This window comes from Spinacia oleracea, chromosome 3, assembly GCF_020520425.1.
Source record: "Spinacia oleracea cultivar Varoflay chromosome 3, BTI_SOV_V1, whole genome shotgun sequence".
Taxonomy (NCBI): Eukaryota; Viridiplantae; Streptophyta; class Magnoliopsida; order Caryophyllales; family Amaranthaceae; genus Spinacia; species Spinacia oleracea.
The window spans coordinates 15,887,350-15,909,236 of NC_079489.1; the positions used below are offsets into that span (position 1 = coordinate 15,887,350).

At 36.0% G+C, this 21,887-nt stretch overlaps 1 protein-coding gene across 4 annotated transcripts; it reads right to left on the bottom strand.

Annotated features, from left to right (window-relative positions):
- Positions 1 to 21,619, bottom strand: LOC110789108 (mediator of RNA polymerase II transcription subunit 25). Of its 4 annotated transcripts, none has more exons than XM_021993766.2 (15): positions 21,358 to 21,615; positions 20,126 to 20,156; positions 18,804 to 18,879; positions 15,373 to 15,503; positions 14,253 to 14,462; positions 14,079 to 14,144; positions 11,563 to 11,746; positions 7,424 to 7,491; positions 6,520 to 7,326; positions 5,747 to 5,800; positions 5,584 to 5,612; positions 4,156 to 4,224; positions 3,901 to 3,985; positions 3,179 to 3,265; positions 1 to 826 (listed from the first exon to the last, which is right to left on the bottom strand). In XM_021993766.2, the coding sequence occupies exons 1-15, from the start codon at positions 21,453 to 21,455 to the stop codon at positions 236 to 238; spliced, it is 2,586 nt and encodes an 861-aa protein (XP_021849458.1). In that variant the 5' UTR covers positions 21,456 to 21,615; the 3' UTR covers positions 1 to 235. The 4 variants fall into 4 exon arrangements, with proteins under 4 accessions (XP_021849458.1, XP_021849457.1, XP_056694945.1 ...); XM_021993765.2 differs by having other exon boundaries at positions 18,804 to 18,885; XM_056838968.1 differs by lacking the exon at positions 1 to 826 and adding an exon at positions 1,773 to 2,344 and having other exon boundaries at positions 18,804 to 18,885; positions 21,358 to 21,619.
- Positions 21,620 to 21,887: the final 268 nt, after the last annotated feature.

The following is a 21,887-nucleotide window of genomic DNA, read 5'->3' on the forward strand; positions in this document are numbered from 1 at the left end:
TCGGCAACAGCATATAAATCACCAAAACACTTGCAACAAAATCACTTCTTGCTCTTGCATTCACAAGAATAGATATGTATATGCTTGAGCTGTGATGATGTGATAATACAATCCAATTAGACTAATCACTATGCATTAACTTAGCTGCCCCAACCCCATCTGACATAGCACAAGGGGGCACTTTAAATATTCTGAGTTAAATTACAAAAGTATATGCACTAAATAATTAAACAAACTAACCCATAAAACCACCACCGGACATATTTGATTGGGTCCCCTGCGATGGTACCTGTCCCTGGGGAACCAACTGAGGTCGACCGGGACCTTGCATATAACCCTGACCCATTCCACCACCAACCATTTGCTGAGGTTGAGATTGCTGTTGTAGCTGCTGAAGTTGTTGTTGCTGCTGCTGCTGTTGTAACTGTGGTATTTGTTGCTGTTGTTGGAGCTGTGGAATTTGCTGTTGTTGTTGAAGCTGTGGAATTTGTTGTTGTTGAAGTTGCGGCATTTGCTGTTGTTGTTGTTGCAATTGCTGCATGGTTTGTTGTTGCTGTGGTAAATGCTGAAGTTGTGGTTGTTGCATCTGTGGAAGTTGTTGTTGTTGTTGCTGCAGCTGTTGCATGGTTTGTTGTTGTTGTTGTTGCAAATGCTGAAGTTGTTGGGGCTGCAGCTGAGAGTGTGGTTGTTGCTGTTGTTGTTGCATCTGTTGATTTTGCTGCTGCTGCATCTGCTGGTTTTGTTGTTGTTGTTGATGCTGTAATTGCTGATGCTGCAATTGATGCTGTTGCTGACTTGGTATTTGGGGTTTAAAAACTACCATATCCTGGTGTATACACATATAGTCAAAACGAATGCACAAGGCATGTTAGGAAAAATATGTAGAATTTCCAGTTCTTTGTTGCAAAGCTAACCAATCAACCATATAGGAAAAAACCAAGATAGCATGCACGAAGCATATAAAATCTAACTGAGCCAAACCATTCTAGGGTAAAAGAATTTTGATAGTGAAAGCACTAAACTTGGCGAAGTTCCTTCCTTAAGATTCAGAGTAACTTTAACTTTCTCGATTAAAATGCACAGCAACAGCCTAATGAACAACCGATCTGCATTTCCAGTAATAGAGCATACTTAAAGTTCTTAAGAATTGTTCATATTCAGTGGAAAAACTCATGCTGTGGTTAGCTATCATTAAGAAGTTACCAATCTTATTTATTGAAGAAATATACTACTTTACCAAGAAAGTTTTAACTGAATACAAGACACAACAAACACATTTTTTTACTTTACACATACTCCCTCCAAGCCTTTTTTATGGCTCCGTATTCCTTTTTGGGTGTCTCCTTCAGTTCGCTCCATATCTTAAACGGTAAGTTTCCCACTTGCTCTATCTCATTATATCTCTTTCCTCATGTTCACAATTCACGACTAAGTCTTAATAAAGTAAAGTTTGCTCTACGGGGCAACCAAAAAGGGGCAGAGCGAGTATACTTCTTTTGTTTCTCAAAAGGTGCATCATTTTTAGTTTTTTACCTTAAACACTATTTATATACTAACTTTGACCGAATTTAAAATAAATGTCATTTATTTCCTTAATTTTAATTGTTGTTGGATTGATCTCAATATATGTTTTCAAAACATCCAATTTTATAATATTTTACTAGTATATTAATGGTCAAAGTAATGCATTGGTAAACATGTTCAGTCAAAATGATGCATCTGTTAAGAAACCGGGATGCGTAACTTATCTAGGCCAAAATAACATAATCTAATGTTCATAATTGATCACTGTCATTAAAGCCACCTCGGCAGTTCTCGTATGGTTACAGCTTTCACTTTCTTGCAGTTGTGAGTTTCAACGCTCCCTATTCAATAAGGTATGAATTTGATGTCATTAACTCTATGACATGGAAATCATCATCCACAAACTTGTCTGCTGCCTTGTCATTAAAACTATTTGAGTTCACAAACTCCTTTCCATTTCCTCCGTATCATTAAAACTATGAACAAGATCGGACTTTACTCATTATCCCCCATTTTCATTTCTAAAGTATGCCCACAACCTTGTCTCTCCACTCTGGTAAATGAGAAATACCGAGAGGCTAAAAACGCATGACAATTACCAGTACTTTCTATTATTTTCGCGGTTTACAGCATATTGGTATTTGTAGTTTCTTCATCAATTCCTATATCTAAAGGTGCTAGAGTTTTCTGGCACTTTCTGACAGATCTCAATTGCACCCATTTGCTTCTCAGGCGCCGAAGTTTTTTCCAGCAACTTGCCGCCAACTTTGTAGCGCACCTGCAATGGCAATTCTCTTTTTTCGCTGAGAAGCCGTAGAACCTGGAATGACAAGTCTCTTTTCTATATTAGTTTTGATAAATGACTAAATCCACTAGGGTGACTGACACGCGTTTTTTTTCCGGCTTAATACAAGATCGTCCAAAGGTGCTAGTTAAAGCCGCACTAATGATATAGATTGAATTACCTTTAAACCGTTATCATCTAACGATCAAGATGTATTCTGACAAAGCATTTTCACATATCTAACTGCCTGCACCTAAACTTAGACAGGACTTCAACTTATAAAAGATATTAAAACAAATCTTTATAATAATACATCCCTCGTCACATTCATCCCATTTCACAACTGAAATAAGGACATTCTAACAAGCATAAAGTTAGGCAACAACTATTTCCCAGTATCCCGAAATAGTTTATACATGATACTTTCTCCATCTCCAAATAGAGTAACCCATTTCTTTGGGGCACACTATTTTAGGAGAGGTATGGAGAGAGAAAACGAAGTTGTGAATGGATATAGGATAATTCGATTGAGGAGAAAGAAAAGGTAGATACGATGGGAGATAGTGGGTACTCTTTTATTGAGAGGGAAAAAGTAGACGGGATAGAAATAATGGGTGATGTTGAACTGAGGTGAGAGAAAAAGTGTGAAAGAAAGGGATATGAGTATACTATTAGGGACATCCCAGTTTCTAAAATAGAAAAATGGCTATGCGGCTTAGGAATGCAGGAAGTATTTACTTGGTGAAGGGGAGCAAATAGTAATAATTGTAAATACACGTTAATGATCACATAGGCAAACCAATGATATTAAACATTTTGTACTTTCCACCAATTATGAAAATAGTTACGAAATGGAAATAAAAATCTTACTCCAGGGAAAAGCATTCCTATTAAGCGGCAGGCTTTATCAGAAACCGATAGCAGCAGCGTCTGAGATGGCAATTGGATAACTGCACACTAACAGTTCAAACACAAAGGGGGGGTGGGAATTAACCTCAATCTTAGTGTAGTAGCAGAAATACAAGCATCTACAACATCAGCAGTTACTGCTTTTCTTTGATAAGCAGGAAGTCCACAACATGCGACTCACAAGAAGCATCCACATTCATAAAGTTCAATAATAAACACTATCGGTGAATTATGCACTTGTCTCAATGTTCATTAGTCATGCACTTTGTCTCTATGTTCACATTCAGAAGGTACAATGATAAACACATTCGAAAAAGAAACTTTTAGAGTCTCATTTTGCTTCTAGATCAGCAAAGTTTGATTTAGGCATCAGTACAGAATTCTTCCACTTTTATTAGCATATTTAACACAGGAAATGCTCTCAATTCTTACGTAACCAAATGACAGAGTTAAAAAGGATAATTCCATTCCTTTTAATTCTGTTCCCTTCTTCCCGCCATTTCTTTTCCATTTCAATCATGTTTAAAGCTACAATGGTTGGGCCAAGGGAAACAGGAGACAGGACTAGGATACACAGATGAGTTGTATGACATTGGAAGTCACAAAGAACTATCCACCAGTATGCCTAGTCTTGGGTTAAAATAGAAAAATATCTAAAATAGAAAAAAATCTGAACAACTCACAAGCTTCTTTTCTTGTAGCTGAGCAAGAAATCCATGCTGATTCATTGCTCTGAAAACTAGAAAATCTGCTTTGCCAACATATTGCCTGGAAGTGAAAAAGGACAAAACATAAGATATCAGTCAATCAACATCAGTGTTCATGTTAACTAACACTCTGAAATCCCCCATAGAAGATGCACATCGAGCGGATCAATGGTATAAGCAAAACAAAAACCCGTTTTAATATGGCTTGTAAGGCCAGAAGGAAGGCATTACTTGTTATTCATGTGATCCTGAGAAATCAGACGAACAATTTGCATAGTTGGTGGCCAGTTTGCTGCAAGTCTGTAAAAGAGTTACAGAGAGTTAATAGGGCCAATTAATGGTAAATGATAACTCTCCCATTTCTTTTTTTTTGGATTGTAGCAAAGAAAGGGAAGAGAAGGTTAGGTGGGAGAAAAATGGGGCCACCCAAGGCCCTGTTATGTTCACCTTAATTACACTTATTTCAGACAAAATAAGTTCAGCAAAAACAAGGCTAACCTAAGTTCAACTTATAACCAAAATAATTGTGATGTAGTAAGTTCCGATAAATACAAATAAGTTCGGTAAAGTTCACTTTAAGTTCAGATGAGTGAAATTTGGGTGAAAAGAAGCACCCTGACTTTCATTTTGGTGAATGCAGAGAGTGTCATTCAAATACCTCAAACAGAAAAAAAAAAAAAAAAAAAAAAAAAAAAAAAGAAAAAAGAAAAAGATAGAAAAAAACCTAATCATTAAAAATTGTACTCCGTACTAAAAAAGATGCATCCAGAAAAAGTAATACAGACGAGGGCTTACAGAGATCCAGTACCTTATCTGCTAACTCTTCCTATTTCCCTTCCTCCGCGTCTTTCACACTCACCCTCCTTTCTAGTTCTCTCATTCATTTCCAGGTCTTTCTTCTCACCGATGCATTTAGTTTCTTTTTTCCATGCTTTAATTCCCTGTGAATTCTGGTAGCACAAACTCCCTCCCTCCATGAGTTATTTCACTCTCTTGTATCAGTTTTTTTATTTGACGAGTTTCTAGATCTATATTTTAACCATTCCTCACCTTTAAATTATTTGGCAGACTCGAAGTAAAAATTCTCCTCCGAAAATGATTAAAAAACATAGATAAAATGCAGCAGTGCAATAAACCAACTTTTAAGATCCCTTGTTCAATTACAGTTTTCCCTGCTAAGTGATACATTTATTTCTCTCTCATTCCCGTGCTTTAATTTCCAGTATGTAATTCCAGTTCTCTCTGCTAACTCTTCCTCCCTTACACACCACTGCTTTCATTCCAGTTCATCTGTGCTCTCATTTGACGCAAATCTGTCCAACATTTTAACTATTATCCACTATTGTTTGTGTATTCGGAAGACTAATGGTCAGCAGTTTTTTAATATCCCTCGGGAGCATTTGATATTCTCTCCTGATAATGATTTAATTTTTCCCTGGCATATAGGCTGAGCAACAACATCAGCTTACTAAATATTGTAGAATTTGAAAAATAGCATAAAAACCTAGCAGCGTAGCAGCTAAGCAAACAACATCAACTTACTAAAAAAATGTGACAATTTTCAAGGGAATTTCAAGCACATATATCTAAGCAGATAAGATAGCTAAAGGGATGGTATCACAAGGAAAACAGTTAAATGGATCACTTTGTCAAACTTACGTCTCTGAGGCTGTTGCATTCCTATACCCCTGCATCAAGAGTAATTTGTTCATAAGCAACCAGGTGACAAAAATTACTTCATCAGATGATATATACTTCCAAATAAACTAAAGAAAACAACATCATAGTGTGCAAAAAAACTACAACATGTCTTAGAAAGTACCTCCAATCTAGTGATAAATACAGGTTGTCCTTGTCTCTGTCCAGACAAGTTTCCCTATAATAGTCAGGAAAAAAAATCAGCAATAATACTACCATGCATCGAGAAAGAATTAAAGGGTTGATCTCCTCAAATACAGTGGGAAATTGAATAAGATTCACACATGAACAACGTCAAGAACAAAACCTAAGAAACCTCTTAATTAGAATCCAACTGAAGTCTCATGAGATTCGTATGACTTTATTGATTTCGAGCAAAAATGAAGGAGGAAATATCCACCATAAGGCAAAAGCCACTACAAATTCTTTGGTTTCCTAATTTCCTTAGAGAAATATTAAACAAGATCTTGTGATCAATTTGACCAGTGCACAACACATTCTGACAACAATCAACTGGCACCTATTAATATAAGGAAGCATGTCAACAAGAATCACTTACAAAAACTATCCAGCTAAAATAAAATATTGATCCAACAATGTCAAATTTAATTATCCGGAGGTTGTTATACGAAGTACTAATATTGTATTAAAGAAAACTACAGCAAACTTTTAACAGAGAGCTGCAGGCTTTAATCCAACAATATATACAGCATAAAATCAGAATGTTGGGAGCACAGAGATTTACTATTTTTGGTTGATAGTCGGAGCTTCATGCAAAATCATGAGTACAATACAGACAAGGAGAAAAAGATGAAAGGACTGCTGAGAGAATAATCCTAAAAGAAAAACATCTACCAGAGCCAATAAATCCAAATAAAAGTGCAATATGACATTTACCTCCCACACTTTAACATATTTGGATTGTGAAGATTGTAAAGAAGACGGAGCTTGTTGAGACATCGACATATTAGCTGCTGAATTATTCAATTGCATTCCTGGCTGTACCTGCTGAGGCATTCCTGGAGTTGGCATCATGGAGCCAGTACCGGATGGTGCGCCAGTTGAACCAAGGTTAGATATCATATTTGGATTCATACCATTTCCACTCTGTGTCATAGCTGAAACATTTCCCTGACCAATCCCAGATACAGTTTGACCCATCGTATTACTTACATTTCCTTGGAGATTAGTCAATGGCTGAGAAATGCCTAGGTTAGAATTTCCAGAGACATTAGAAGTAGCGGTAGAAAATGAACCAAGGGCTGAATTCTGTACAGGATGAGAAGCTCCTGCAATTCCTCCCGTCCCAGACAAAGCAGAGATACCAGACTGTCCAGAAGACAATACAGTTTGAGAAGGCGGCACATTCGATGCCATTCCATTAGATATCATGTTCGACATGTGCATACCAATAGCGTTCCCACCCATTGAAGGCAACCCTAGAGAAGTTCCTCCTGAAAGGGCTACTCGTGCTTGAGAGATATTGTTTAGTATGGCACCCACAGGGCGCAAGGGCTGAGACATGCTATTGCTATTGATTGGCTTCAGCTCTGGAGCATTTTCATTGGTTGTAGTCAGCTCCTGTGACACAGAAGGTGGTGAAGATGCCTGTAAGCTAGGAACACTTTGAGCAGCAGCACGAGGAACGGATGGCATATGGGGTATAGCAGGTCCTGATACCATGGATGTCACTGTACTTGGCTCCTGGCATAGCATTAATGAAAACGTGTTCAGCAATAAAATGAAAAACAAAACAAAGTTAGAAAATCAAAGAAGAAAAGGCAAAATACAGAAGCCATACAATTTTTACAGTTGCTTGCGGAACATTTCCTGTAGACATGGGTGCTTTATTCATGATAGATCCATTCACTGAAAAAAAAAAAGTGAATATTTAACTTTCACAAGATGGAGAACATCAAATGTAATCGCATAAGTTATATGATAGAAGCCAAGGCCCTGTTTCTGTTTGACTTAATTTGTTCAAATACCTTGAGATAAGTTAAAATAAGTTTAGATAGGTAAAGACAAGTTCAGACAGAATGAGTTATTTCCAGATAAGTTAAGTTCAGACAAAATAAGTTCACATAAATTAAGATATTTTCAGAAAAATAAGTTGGGGTAGAACAAAGCCCAAGTCTCAGTAATATAAGAGCAAGGTAAGATCCTTCATTTGTCTCCTGAAGGGAAAGTAGGGTATTGGGATGCCTCCTTGTTCAAAATTTCTTTCACGCCTATGTATCTCTTAAAAATCATTGCGTATATTTTGGGAAGTTTGTCTCTTATAATTATCAAGGAAATAAACATTTATGATTATCGGGGCTTCATGAAGAATTCTCATTTCCTACTCCCTACATCTATAATATATTCATGAAGATTTCCATCTGGGGGTATTCCAGAATATCGGCAATCCTCATTCAGTAATTTCTTTGACATTTCACCTATTACCCACTACCAAGATGTAATAAATAATGTTCCTACAAAATTTAACTTTCAACAGAAAGATTGAAATGAAAGTTTTTTCAAGAAAAGCAAGACGAGGAATTTGTAGACTATATCACCTTTTACTATTCTGCCCCAGGCTGCTCAGGCAATTAATTCATCTTATTTGAGGTCCTTCAGGTTCAACCAAGTTAGCTGAAAGATATTCTAGTAGCACAGCAACTAAGACTAAAAGGAAAAGTAAATTTGGTAAATCTAGAAGTTAATTCTGTCAGCTATTTGGTGGTGATGATGGAAAAGGTAAACCAATGGATAGTCAAGGGCCCAGCTGGTAGATGTCAAGTTTTAATTACTTTAGTGTGTTTGTATAGGAATCCAGCGGCTCATTTTTAATTGAAGAAACATATTAGAAAATCCAAGGGTGTCACCCATGTACTAAAGCCAAAGATATATACTCTCAATCGACCTTGTAATGTTTTAACTACAAACTCAAGAAAACTAGAATGCCTCTTAGAACCTAACACTTAATTCTAGAGATAATGTTTTATATCTTCGACACAGAATGTAAAGGTTTTTGCACCTACTACGATCATGATAGCAGACCACAACAGCTGCAAACCATCTCCATTGCCCACAAAAGAGGTCTCAAACCGTTATCGCAGTCACATATGAGATTTAAAACCCTTGCCTTACAAGAGCCTGAAATATATAAGCTTGAACTGTCAAGACAACCCTCAAAATTCTGCTTGTATTTTCTCTCCAAATGAACCATTCGGCAAACAATGTAACCCTCCTCCACACCTGAAAAATCCAACCTTTCTTCATGCTTCTTTTCAATGCTACAGGAACATCCTCTTCCCCCTCTTGGCATCACCTACAGCCGCTTACGAGATTAAACTTCCTTACCTAACATATTCTCTGTTGCCTATGCACTAATAAAAAAATCATTGGGAGGACTTTGTCATCCAAATTTCATTAGCAGGAAAAGCTAGAAGAAAAGGTTTCCATAAAGTTAACAGAATACTTGTCAAAAAGAAACCCTATGCATGTAGCCAAATCCTTTCCTCATTTCCATGGAGATATAGACCCCCTTAAAAAAAGAAGCTCCAAGACTCTCAAACAGAAACTTCTTCCCAATCATTAGGAAGTTCAGAAAAGGAAACAACTGAAATTTCCATACACACGTTTTCGTCTCAGCCAGTAACCGCAATTCTAAACATAATTGAGAAAGTAACCTTAATAAGTTATGAAAATATCATGAAAATATTCTATATCCCCTCTTACCTTAAAACCAGCTAAGAACTCTAGGACATGCAAGTATGCAACCCTCCTAAAATGGATTTCCATGTGCATATCTCCACTAACTGTCCCTCCACTCCACATACTCCCTCCATATTTATTTGTGCGCACAACCGTTGAGTCATCTTTGGGCCTATGAATCTTCTTCTTAACTCATTTAATGTATACTCTTGTTTCTAGGAAATGCGGATTGGTATAAGAAAAATGTTGACTAAGTAAGAGAGATGAAGTAAAAAGGTGGGTGTGCGTAAGAAAAAAGTGGATAAAGTATGAGAGAGTGTGCAGAAAGGTGTACATATAGTTGGGTAAAGGTGTTTGCCAAAATAGAATAAAAGTAGAAACGGGCAGAACAAAAAAAAAAACACCTCAAAACGGAATGTGGGTATATCAGAAAAACAAAGGGAGTACAAATTTGATGACAGTTTTCTGTAACAGTTTGACAAACATTCCATGGGCACATCTCAAAGTACAATTATAGTATATTTCCGGTGGCTAAACTCTGAAAACGGATGAAATGAAGGGTGAACCCTAAAGGGAAAGTTTTTTTCTTCCATTAATTTCATAGATATGGAAAGATTCTCTTATTACTTATTGTAATAATAATTCCATTCATACGATATCCGACTTTGTTATTACGTGCCCATGGGCAGACATTAATCCCTTTCTGTAACACCTCTTCATTTTGCACTTGTACAAAGCTACTTTGTATAAGAGATTCAGTCTTGGTATGAAGGGCCTAATACTATTACCCATCTTGCTAAGACAACAACACATTCCCACTAAACCCAATGACAGCCTTTACGAGATTCCTTATTGGCCTTTATAGGTCTCAATGTTCTCTATCTTGAAGCAAAACTAGCAAGAAAAGTGAACATGGACATAAAATTTATCAGTAAAACAAAAGAGGTGCTCTTTAGCAAGATGAAGATTGAAAATAAATACATCACGAGTGAACTTAAGTAACCTTGTCAGATTTTGAACGAGTTCAAATATATCAATGAAGAGGAAATGAGAGATGATGAGCTGTTAAAAGACACATGTTTTAATGAATACACCTTCTAGAAGACCAATATTAGTCAAATATTTCACTAAACAGCGAAAGAAATGAAGAGCGAGGAGGCAACAAGAAATCTCCAAGTGTAATCATGATGACATATTGCTAGATTATGGCTAGATGACACTCTTCGCATAAGGCTTCAAATTCCATGTCAATCACATATTTGCAAAATGTTATATATAAATACTTAATTCTTTTACACGTTTTTTGACACAAAATTCCTCTTTCTCATCCTTTATTTCCAACTTCCGAAGCCTGGTAGTTTGATATGGAAATTTTCGCTTTCATGATCTTGTTCTCAAATGGTTTGGATTATGTGTGTAGTTACTAACATAAGATAGAATAGCAGTTAACCCCAAACGATATGTATGATTTGAAATGAAATCTGGCTTTAAATCTCTCTTTCACCCATGTGCCTTTTAAGGTGTGTTCTCTTCACCGTGTAACACTTGAACTTATTTGAATTGAACTTACCTAAACTTATTGGACATGATTAAACCGGATTGAGGACCTAATTGGATCTAATCAGACCTGATTTCAAAAGAGTAAATTTGAGAGAGTAAATTTATAGATCTGTTAAGGCCTGATTGCAACTTATCTGAACGAACTTATTGGACCTGGAACTTATTTTTAAAGGTGAAGTGAATGCACCCTTGCCTGGCACAAAAGCACAATTCCAACTAAAACAAATAGACACTGAGGAATTCCTCTATTATTTATTATTAAGAGAAATATACAGAAACGTACTGGTGGCAAAGAAGGAGAATTTGGTAGCAGAAGAGGGAAATAGAAGCATTATAATAAAGTGTCGTGTGAACTGGAAGTTGGAAGGACTGAATTCAGTGAAATGGGGGTGATTATTTGAGAGGAAAGAATTAGGCGGAAAGTGGTGAATTTCATGAAAACTATTCATTTTTTTACATCATCGATGTAATTCAATTAGACTAAAACTTAAACAAAGTTAATATTTTTGACCGGTGACATGTCATTTTTCCAGCAAAATTTAGGAAAATAATGTTAGGATTTCATTGCACAATTATGGAACTTTCAGGGCAAATTTTACTCCAACTAAATGTTAAAGGCTCAATTGCAAAACTGGTGAAAGTCTAGGGGACCTAGGCACTCAGAAAATTATTAAGAACCACCTGGTGGCATAGAATTAGGAGGGCCTGAGCCAGGAGGCAATGTTGTGGCAGGACTCTGATTTTGAGCCAATCCTGAACGATTTAAAGCAGCAAGAGCCTCCATGAAGCTATCTGATATCTGAACAAAGAAGTGAGCCTGCTTAACATCAACAGCTGGATCAACTGCCCTCTGGTTACGCTTACCCTACGATGACACATTAATTTCGTTGTTAATTGAAAATGCAATTGTAAAGTCTCATTTTAAGGGCACATTTATCAGACAAACTTTAAAAAGTAAAGGGAAGGTGAATATAGGACCAAACAAGAGACCTCAACCAATATGATCATAAAAATGAGAAGCTGCTGATATCGGTCTTCACATAAGTTTTACCAGGATTTAGGTACAACAATAGAGAGCCTTTTCTACATATAAGTAGCATCAATATCTGCTCTAAATCTCTAATAGCTCTATAATGAGGAGAGGAGCAAAAAAGAACTCAGCAAGTTGGAATCTCATATTCTAGCAACATAGGAACACATGTTACAACATTATAGGCTAACAGAGGTTCATACTAACAAAAACGGGAATCTACTTTCTTTAGATACTTTTCTCAAAACACTTCTCGATTGTATCATGAGAAGATAAAAGGAAAGCTGATCTGCTGCTACCAGATTAGGCCATGGGCGTTGGCAACAGATTCGGCTCATTTTTCTAATTACACAAAAGAAAAGAAACCTTAATCATATACTTAGGTTTTCAGTCAACAAGAAACATCCAAGTGATGACTATGTACGATCCTGAAGCAGTTGGATGTTTTCAGGAAGTGAGAAAAAAGAGGGAGGCTTCTCAACGCCAAGCATAGATGGATAAGAAGCAATTCAGAAGAAAGCAAGGAAACTAAAGGGAAAGGGTTCATTAATCATTATAAAGCTACCATTTTGCTTTCTCACAAAGTGATGAAATTTAGACTGGAAGAAACCTTGAAAACCTACAACTTTCTGAAGGCCCCTTTCTTGTCTGGCAATGTTAGGCACGTCAGTTAACAAAATTAGAAATGGTTACTTGCTTTCTATTTTCTAAGCATCAATATGAGGGAGAGGGACACTTTGAAGTAGAATTATAAGTTGTTAATAGCGTGAAGATGAAGATAGTTTGTTAGAGTAGAAGCTCTACAAATAGAAGGAAAGCATATTGAAGATTGATAAGAGTAGAGAGGGAAATTGTTACTTGGGAGAGCACCAACCAATTTAATGCTAGCTAAGTTGTAATCGGTAATTTCCACTGAGATTTTCATCAATACAATCATATCTTACTAATTTTTCCCTATTTATTTCACTAATTCTTCTTAACCTTATTCATAATTCACTAAATTCTACTGTTTTAGTGAGAGAATAGCCAAGAATCATCTTGATACATAGCAAATTTCTTCTCATAAAACCAAACTATTAGAATTTCTCTTATTTTCTCTTCCCTTGCCTTTGTTTCTCTTCCTTCTCAGCCATCCCAAGAAACACCAAAAGACCGGCATGTCAAAGTAGTCAAACAGTCCTTAGAAACAACATCTTGGTTCGTTGAGATCACAATTCACAAGTTCCCAATAAAAATAAAACCAAAGACTCTGTGTACTCCATGACTCACCATTATGGAATTTCAGGGTTTAAAATCTCCAATTTTCTGATACGGTTGCAATCAAAATGGTCCAGCACCACTTTTTCAAGCAATGCGGATGGTTTGCGGCTGTCAGCCAAATATCACGAGCACAATATGTTCAAAAACCTTTACAATGCGGTCTCAATATGATGATGCAGCAACAGTATAACAGGTACAGCATTTGAATCAACAGAGAACCTTTTTCTTCTTATCCTGTTTAGATACATCCACTACGTCCTTTTTCTTTCTTAATTTCATTTGGGAGATAAAAAGAGCAGCTTCTTTCCCAAACCAAAGCCACAACCCCGGCATGCACATAATTATATCGGTTATATGTGATCCTAACATCAAAGTACCTCATTATCGCCATTGTAAGCAACTGATCAGGTTACCGGTAAATGTCTCTCACATAAGAGATAAGGGAACCACAAACATACCATCATTGCATGATATTTTCTGACTTTGATGCCTAACCATTTAAACATCTATTTGCTATTCAGCAAGCCCATTAACTTCCATAATCTAATGCAACTTTGTCTAACAGTATGTTTGTCAATTGAAGATCCCTCCATGGGAATTCCCAGCATACCTTAACAATAAAAAATCAAATTCTTTCTCTAATTAATTCCCAGCATGCTATATTACGTGGATGCGGATGCATCACATGTGCAAATGACAGAACCATAGCTTTTGGCTAGTTCATACTTTCTGCATATTGGTAAAAGTATCACTCCCCAGTTTTTATACACTGAACTAATAAAGATTTCCTTATAAAAAATTGTCAAACATAGGTCAGTAAAATAATAACAAATGCAAATGCAAAATTAAGACAAAGACAAAATTATATTTCACAGTGCTTGACCTATAGAAGAAAATTGGTGCTTACTGCATTGTATATTGCTTTAAGCTTGGGTAGCATTTTGGGACAAACGACAGACAGTGAGACAGAACACTGCATACAGAAACCAAGCATACAGAAACCAAGGTCAGACTGCTACATGTCAAACGAAAGACAAAAGGGAGATTTCCATTTAAAAGCAATGCAGCTATAATCCAATACCTGACCAAACCACTTAGACACAGTTTCAGCATCATATAAAAGATTCTCGGCTTGAGCTTCACCATTTTCACCCTGCTCAACATTTTCAATTGCTGGTCGATACACTGGTGTTGGCAAGGGATAAGGATTACTAGCAGAAACAAGAATGCAATGTCTTTTTCCATCCAAATTCTGTTCAGATCGATATCCATTTTGAGGGATAGCAAACATCTGACAACGCAACAAAACAATGTCAGCATCCAGCAAGCCTCACCAAGAACACAATGCCGATCAGCAGAACATATTTTTGTATAAGACAAAATTTTGCATTAATAAAAGGTACAAATATAGAAATGCGATAAAAAAAAAGCAGGTTGTTGGAGATTTCAATAGCTAAAATCATGATGCATCCACCAAATATGATAATTTGACTACCTTAGTCCAAAAGGAAAAAGATTAACCATCACCACCACCAGCCCTCTCACCCCCCCCCCCCCAACCCTTCCTCTATATTGATCTTTCTTTCGAAAAAAGAACAAAAGATCCTAGGAGCAGATGGTCAACTAATCCAGACACAGAAAAATCAACCTCCATGGGGGGGGGGGGGGGGGGGGGGGGGCATCTCTGCCGACAGCACGAGAAGAAAACAATATGAACCTTATTGCTGAGTATACAGATCGAAACGGAAAAAATTTGCTGGAGCACTTTTCAGCACGGATCAATCTTCTAGCTAAAACAAAAAAAGGAACTTAGCAGAAGCCGAATTTTACAATTCAAAACTTATCTTTTATTATAGATACGGACAAAATAAGTAACAAGTTGCAATATCCTGCATAATTGTTCTGTATAGGTTATTTATCATGCCAACTTTTCCACAATTATATCAACTAAGCATGTTTACAGCACTCTCCAACCAATGAGCGATTTGGGATAAATCAAATCATGATAAACTTCATGCATCTTGCTTCCTTTATAACCCAAGATTAGCAGAAAAAATCACCGATGCAAATAAACAAACAAAAAACATACAAAACCAAAACAAGAAGCATCCATATTAAAGTTTCAATTCAATAAAGACAGTAGCAAACACTAAATTGTAGAGGTATAGAACCAAGAGCACTTAAAATATCAAAATCCTGACCATCAAAGCCTCGGCAAGGCCTTCAGCAGTTGCAACATCGTTCCACCCACCACCTGAAAATGTTATGGAAGACAGCCAGCTAAAGAAATTGTCCATATCTCTTGTCCAACCACTTCTTTGAACCAAGGAAGCTGTTTAAAAAGTTTAAAATGTCAGATTTCTCTTCAAAAGGAAAATTCAAAAAGTTTATCTAGACATCAATTTCCATCTACCGTAAGAGAGAAACTAAGGCTCACATGAATTACAGATTAACAGGTGTTCATTACAGGAGTTAGTAACCAAAACGTCTTATCCCTAAAGGGATCAGATAGTTATAGTCCAGTGAATTCAACTCATGAGAAACCTTTAAATTCAAGCATCAATTTTTTCATAAGAGTGTCTCGAAGTCTTTCATCTTCCCGTAATTTTTTTATTACAGGTTCTTCTTTCTCCGCTCTCCTTTTTATACATTTGATTTGAGGATTGTTAAAAATGTAACATGAACTGAAAGCCATATTGGAGGATTATTGTGAAACAACTAATATAAGACACAATTAGAGCATAAAAAATGTCATAAATGTCTAATGGGCTACACGTTTTTATTACAAATACAAAATGTCCAGGCGGCTTTACACATCTTACAATTACATAGCACAGAGAGAGACTTGCTCAAGAGGGGACTTCCCTCCTGCAAAACACATTCTTATCTGTCTCTTCAGATATTCTCACCAATACCAACACATGATTCTAAATGCACCTCTTCCTTGCAAACGGAAGGCAGTGAAAAGAATACAAGCCTTAATATGTCAAAAGAATAACCTATACACAACCAAGACAGAAGCTAAATCACTCATTGCTAAATGGCAACAGACAGTGCACAATAAACTGACTACTCTTTTAAACTTGTGGTCAAGTACTAAGCTATTCCAGCAATTGTCTGCCAAGAAATTAAGGTTTAGTATAACTTGAACTGTTGTATAACAATAAAGATACATGAACACATATCGACACTTCTACAGCATCCCATTCCCATGAAAATAAGGAAAACGTTGGTGAAAGCAGATTTTGAGTTAAACATTAATAATTGATCAACTTCTTAAATTTCAGTCATAAGCATAAGGGTGTTTTCTAAGCAAATGGGTCTCGCTCATCAAATAGATACTAAAGGTTATTTTACATAGGTTATTCTATCCTAAGTTAGCGCACAGAAAAAGCTATCTACACCTCAGAGGTTTAATAAGTTCTCCCTGTAATTAAGATAATAATTTATTTACTATTTCTTTCCTACAAGTTATACTGTCCCTATACGTTTTTTATTATATTTTTCCCCGAATCCCTAAAATTACTCCACGTTTTCTTTGGTGATTTAAGGATTTATTTGTCATGTCCCGCCAAAATCCTTCTTTTTCTATACTCTCATTTGCAGTCACCTCCATATAGTATCATAACATCGATAGTTCAAGCCCATCAATTTTATTACTGGTATTAATCTCTTGATATATTATTTAGAAATAGCACTCCCTTTCTTAAAACCGCAACAGCAACAACACCACAGCCTTAAACCCAAAAAGACGGGCCGGCTGCATAAACCAAGAATTATCTTATATGGTTGTCCGTAAAGATTGTTTTCCTTCATCACTTCTATCGAGTGTTGTATGCTCTTGCAAACACAATATCTTCATATCCTTTTTTAACTTGCTCAATCGAAGTCATGTTTGGCCTCCCTCGCCTCCTTCTAAATCCCTTATTTTCAAACCCTTACCGGTGCATTAATTAGTTACGATCACATTAATTAGTTTTCAATTGTTGTAACTCCAACCTTACTCCAAATAACCTCATTTCAAATCCTTTTTTTAAAGATATTCCCATACACCATCTCAACATATCCATACGTGCTACACTCATCGTAATATTATCCTTCCCAGAAGTAGAACACTTCGACCTATACAATAATGTTGGTCTAATGGTCATCCTATAGAATTTCCCTTTGAGGTACACTGCAGTCACACAATGGCTTAGTTGTTGTCCATTTAAGCCACTAACATCTTGGCCAATATCTCCCTTTCTTTTACAATTCAACCCAAGGTCCTAAGAAAGCCTTGCTATAGGGTAATTACTTAATGTCCTTACCATCTAATGTCCAATGAATAAAAAGGTTCAAGGGGAAGCAATGCAATTGGGATTTCCCTGCGCCTCATGCCACATTGAAGTGAAGCGCGCTTAAAGAAAGTTATAAGAAAAAAAAGTGAAAGAATATTGCATGCACAGTTTATCGTAATCGCTTCGCTTAGACCCAAAAAAAGCGCATGACTCATGGGCCTCGCCGACAGGTGCGCTTTTTAAAACACTACTAGTCTCATTGTATCCTTTCTAGGCTCCCTCCCGGTACTAAATTGGCACTCTATGTACTCTCTTATTTTAATACATATTTTTCAAGTGATATAAGACATGGTTTAATGTGAAACTTGAGCGGTTCAATAAAGAAAAACTTAAATTAGCAATTTCCCTCAGCATCAAGTATTAGTGGCAACGGGTATGATATACTCTCAATTCATCATTTGTCATAGGTTTGTTTCGATGTTGAAGAGGATGTTTTCGCAGTATCAGTTATCTTTTTGTCGTTTTCTTTAACATTAAGAAGTGGTAATTGTCTCTCTGTCATGATGAAAACATCACTTTTTTGGATGAAAGGGGGGCAATAAATAAGCGGCCCTTTACGAAAATTTGGCATTTACAACTACACCAAATGTAGCATTCTTTTATTGTGCTACCGACAACTAGCAGCCTAGCAGGAACACCTAATTACGGTATTCTATAAGTTTCATAATTATAAATTGAAAAAACAAGAAAAAACTAATATGAAGGTGTTACACGCCCTTGCAACAATTAACAAGGGTAGTGTTTCCATTGAAAACATTTTAACATGCCAAAGAATTAAAAGGAAGAGCTACTTCTAAATATCCCTAAAAGGAATATGGCAGAACTACAAGAATTGAGGAAGTAAGAAGTTTATTAGGTGCCAGCAAAAAAAATTATAGCCCTTATGACAAGGGTTGCTTGATATTGATGTTGTATGGAGGTACATGCGGGAATGGAAGTATAGAAGAGAAAAAAAAAGGATTTCGAAGAGAACTAAAAAGGAATTTGAAGAGAACTAGGTAATGCAAAAAATAAACCCTTCATGAAAGCAAATATGGTGTAATGTTAAGGATATTTGGTGATGGTGGTAGTGTTGGTGGTGGGGGACTGGGAGGGGGGTATACAGTAAAATAAGAAACGGATAGTAAATAAGTTAGCATACTATTTAGGTAGAATCTACTGTACTAAATTAGTTAGGTTGTAGAACATAATATTCGTTCATAGAGAGGTGAAAACCGCTATTACATAAAGTTATTAGAAAATTAAATATTTCACAGATAATGGATTTACAATTAAGATTCTTCTATACCTACCGGAATAAGGTCCGTGTGTATTAAACACAACTAGGGCAAGCTCAAAGGTCGAACCAGAAGCAATTGACGAAGGCTTCTGTATCTTGCAAAGAAATAGAGACAGGGTAACTAATTAGTAATTAGTAAGGCGAGAAAATGGTACAGAGGCTGCACCTGATGCTACTGCCATCATCAAAACTCAAGAAAAAAAATCAAAAGGCACTATAAGAGACTGGTTGGGTAAAAAAAACATAACAAGGCACAATAAAGAATAAAAAGTAAAAATCAAATTTATTACCTCCACTACTCAAAACAAAATGTCAAAGTACTACATCTCATTATATAAATTATTCAAAACATTCCAATAAACCAAAATTAATAAATGCTACAAAATAACCATCACTCTTTAACTCCAACAAACTCCATTCGCACAGTAAAATACTGCAGTCAGTCCTGGAAGTTGTTTACAAATTTATGAGAATGAATCACATATGTTAATTACCTCCCGCCCACACACACACACACACACACAAAAAGAAAGGAAGTTTAAAACCTTCCACATAAACTTGGAAAAGTAGAGTGTCTTCAATATTCAAGAACATTTTTATTTGTTTGTTTCTTTAGGAATTTAAAGAGTGTCTTGGTAGGACAATTACAGTTAATTTTAGAATATTATATCATCAAGCTACTTTAGTTTGATTTTGGTATAAGATTGTTCGCTTAATCTCCAAGATACTTTTAAGCCACAAATTAAACCCTACACTAAACTACGAACTTAATGAATCTGTTAAGGGAAAAGATTCTCCATTATAAATAACAGCCACAGTGCAACGTAGCCAGCAGGCCGGATGGGGTCACTGAACCAACCACCAGCATCAAGAGTAAAGTCCATTTGCATCGAAATTCTTTAAAGAAAACAAACCACTCCCAATTTTCACAATAAGTGCAACAATTTCCTTATTCCGCCGCTTCGGAATAAGTGCAACACTTTCTGTTTTTGCCAACTTTAACAAATATTTTATTCTTTCTCTTTCCTTCCACTTACACAACCTCCTATTCTTTTATTATTTCTCTCTCCTCTTACTTACCCCACTACCTTTTGTTTTAATTTCTCTACTCTCTATGTGTGAATAAAATATTACTCCACCCATCTTTTTTTAATATATCAAGTAGCCACTTGTTGAATTAAACAAATCAAAACAAATAAGTGCATTAATCTCCATGAAAAGCAATTGTTGCTCTTATTGTGAAACAGAAATTAGTAAAGGCCAAAATTACTTTCAGAAAAACAGTGTGAGAATGAAACAAATAATCAGAAATATAAGAAAGGAAAATTAACAAACCTGAGTCGTCATATCATTTGCGCAAAAAGACCTGCATATGCACCAAAACATATTACAACTTCTCATTCTTCAAGACATGTAGAAATGGTTTACAGAAAGTTACAGTTGTTAAGTAGGACAGACATTTATACACCTCAATGCCTGAAATTTACCATACACAAAATGATAAGCTTCCTGTTCCATATCCATTTCTCTCCTTTCTCGGGAGGTAGGACTTAGGATCACCCATAGGAAGCAGAATGACCCAATCAATGCCAAAAGCATTGTGATAACCAAGGAAACCCATTAACAGTTATGACCAGACTGTCCCAGAAAGGTCGTGTTTCAAATTGCGAAATAATCCCTCCAATTTTCAGGCATCACATCAAATAAAATATAACAAAAAATTAAGGAACTGATTTATTGCAGTAGTACTAGTTTCACTAAGACAGTAAAGCTACACAATAATTCGCAATTTCCAAAAAAGTCCATAAACTTGCAAGATTAGGTGGCTATGTTGTTTGTATGCAGTCGGAAGCCCACTATATATGTGTTGCAACCTAATGCATTCAACAGAGTACAAGCAAACAAACCAGCTGAAGTTGGGGAGAGCAAAAGGCTGTACTATGATAAAAATGTAGTATCTTTTCGGATAAAGTGAAGGAGTATACAGCCCAAAATTGAAAGGGAGTGAACCTAATATCACTCATCATGATCAAGTAGGGTGCAATTAGGTGTGAAGGGGTGGAAAGGCGAGGTTTGCAAGTAATTGTATTGTTCTGTTACAATAATGTTTAGAGTTATTTTAGTACTGCGGTTGGGTTCTTGAATTAGGTCAAATGAGGGATAAAACCACGTTGATTATGGTATGCTATCAGCAATTCAACTCATAAACTCTACAAATACCAAATTTCTCAAATACCTGAAATTATAAGTTTTGAATCGAGCATGAAAACAGACCCAATTTTCGCAAAAACAACAAAAAGTTCACTCAATTAGGCCAAAAAATCATGGAAACAGCTCTGCGTCATAAAGTTTATCATCCTAACTACACTCAAAAACAAGAACAGCTAATAATTTAGAGGGGGGGAAACACAAATTAAAACATTAGGGAAAACGCAATTCACGCAATTTTCCATCAATTCAAGCAATCAAAAATAATATACACCTAAACAAAACCAAAAAAAATGTAACAGAAAATTCCGATCGATGAACAAAAAAGAAAATCTCTAATAATCTAATTAACGAAATACCTGATGATCTTATCGAGGTAATCGGAAACAATGGTGCTCCAATAGGGACCCATCGCTGCAGTCCCTTCAACAACGAGAATGAGTTGCTTATCCGCCATTGATGAAATTGAAATTCTGCTCAAACCATGAAAATTTTCGAGGATTAATTGAAGGAATTGAAGATCATTTGCTTTTCTTGTTGCTTGAATTTAGTTTTGGGGGTTCTTACAAAACCCAGGTTAGTCTTTTTAAGTTCCAGACTCAAGTCACAATAGTTTACTTGCAACTTCACACAAGGTTGGTTTTTTTACTTTTTTTGCAGAAGTCAAAATCGATAAACAAAAAAAATTAATGAAATGGTATATGTTTTACGAGAGTGGTACTCTGTTTTAATGAAATGGTGGTACATGTTTTTATCGAAATGGTACATGATTTTATCGGAATGGTACTCTGTTTAATGAAATTGTACTCTTTTTTTTAATGAAATGGTACTCTTTTTTAAATAAATAAATAAATGATAAATGTTTGGCGATGTGATGTGTTTGCTCACA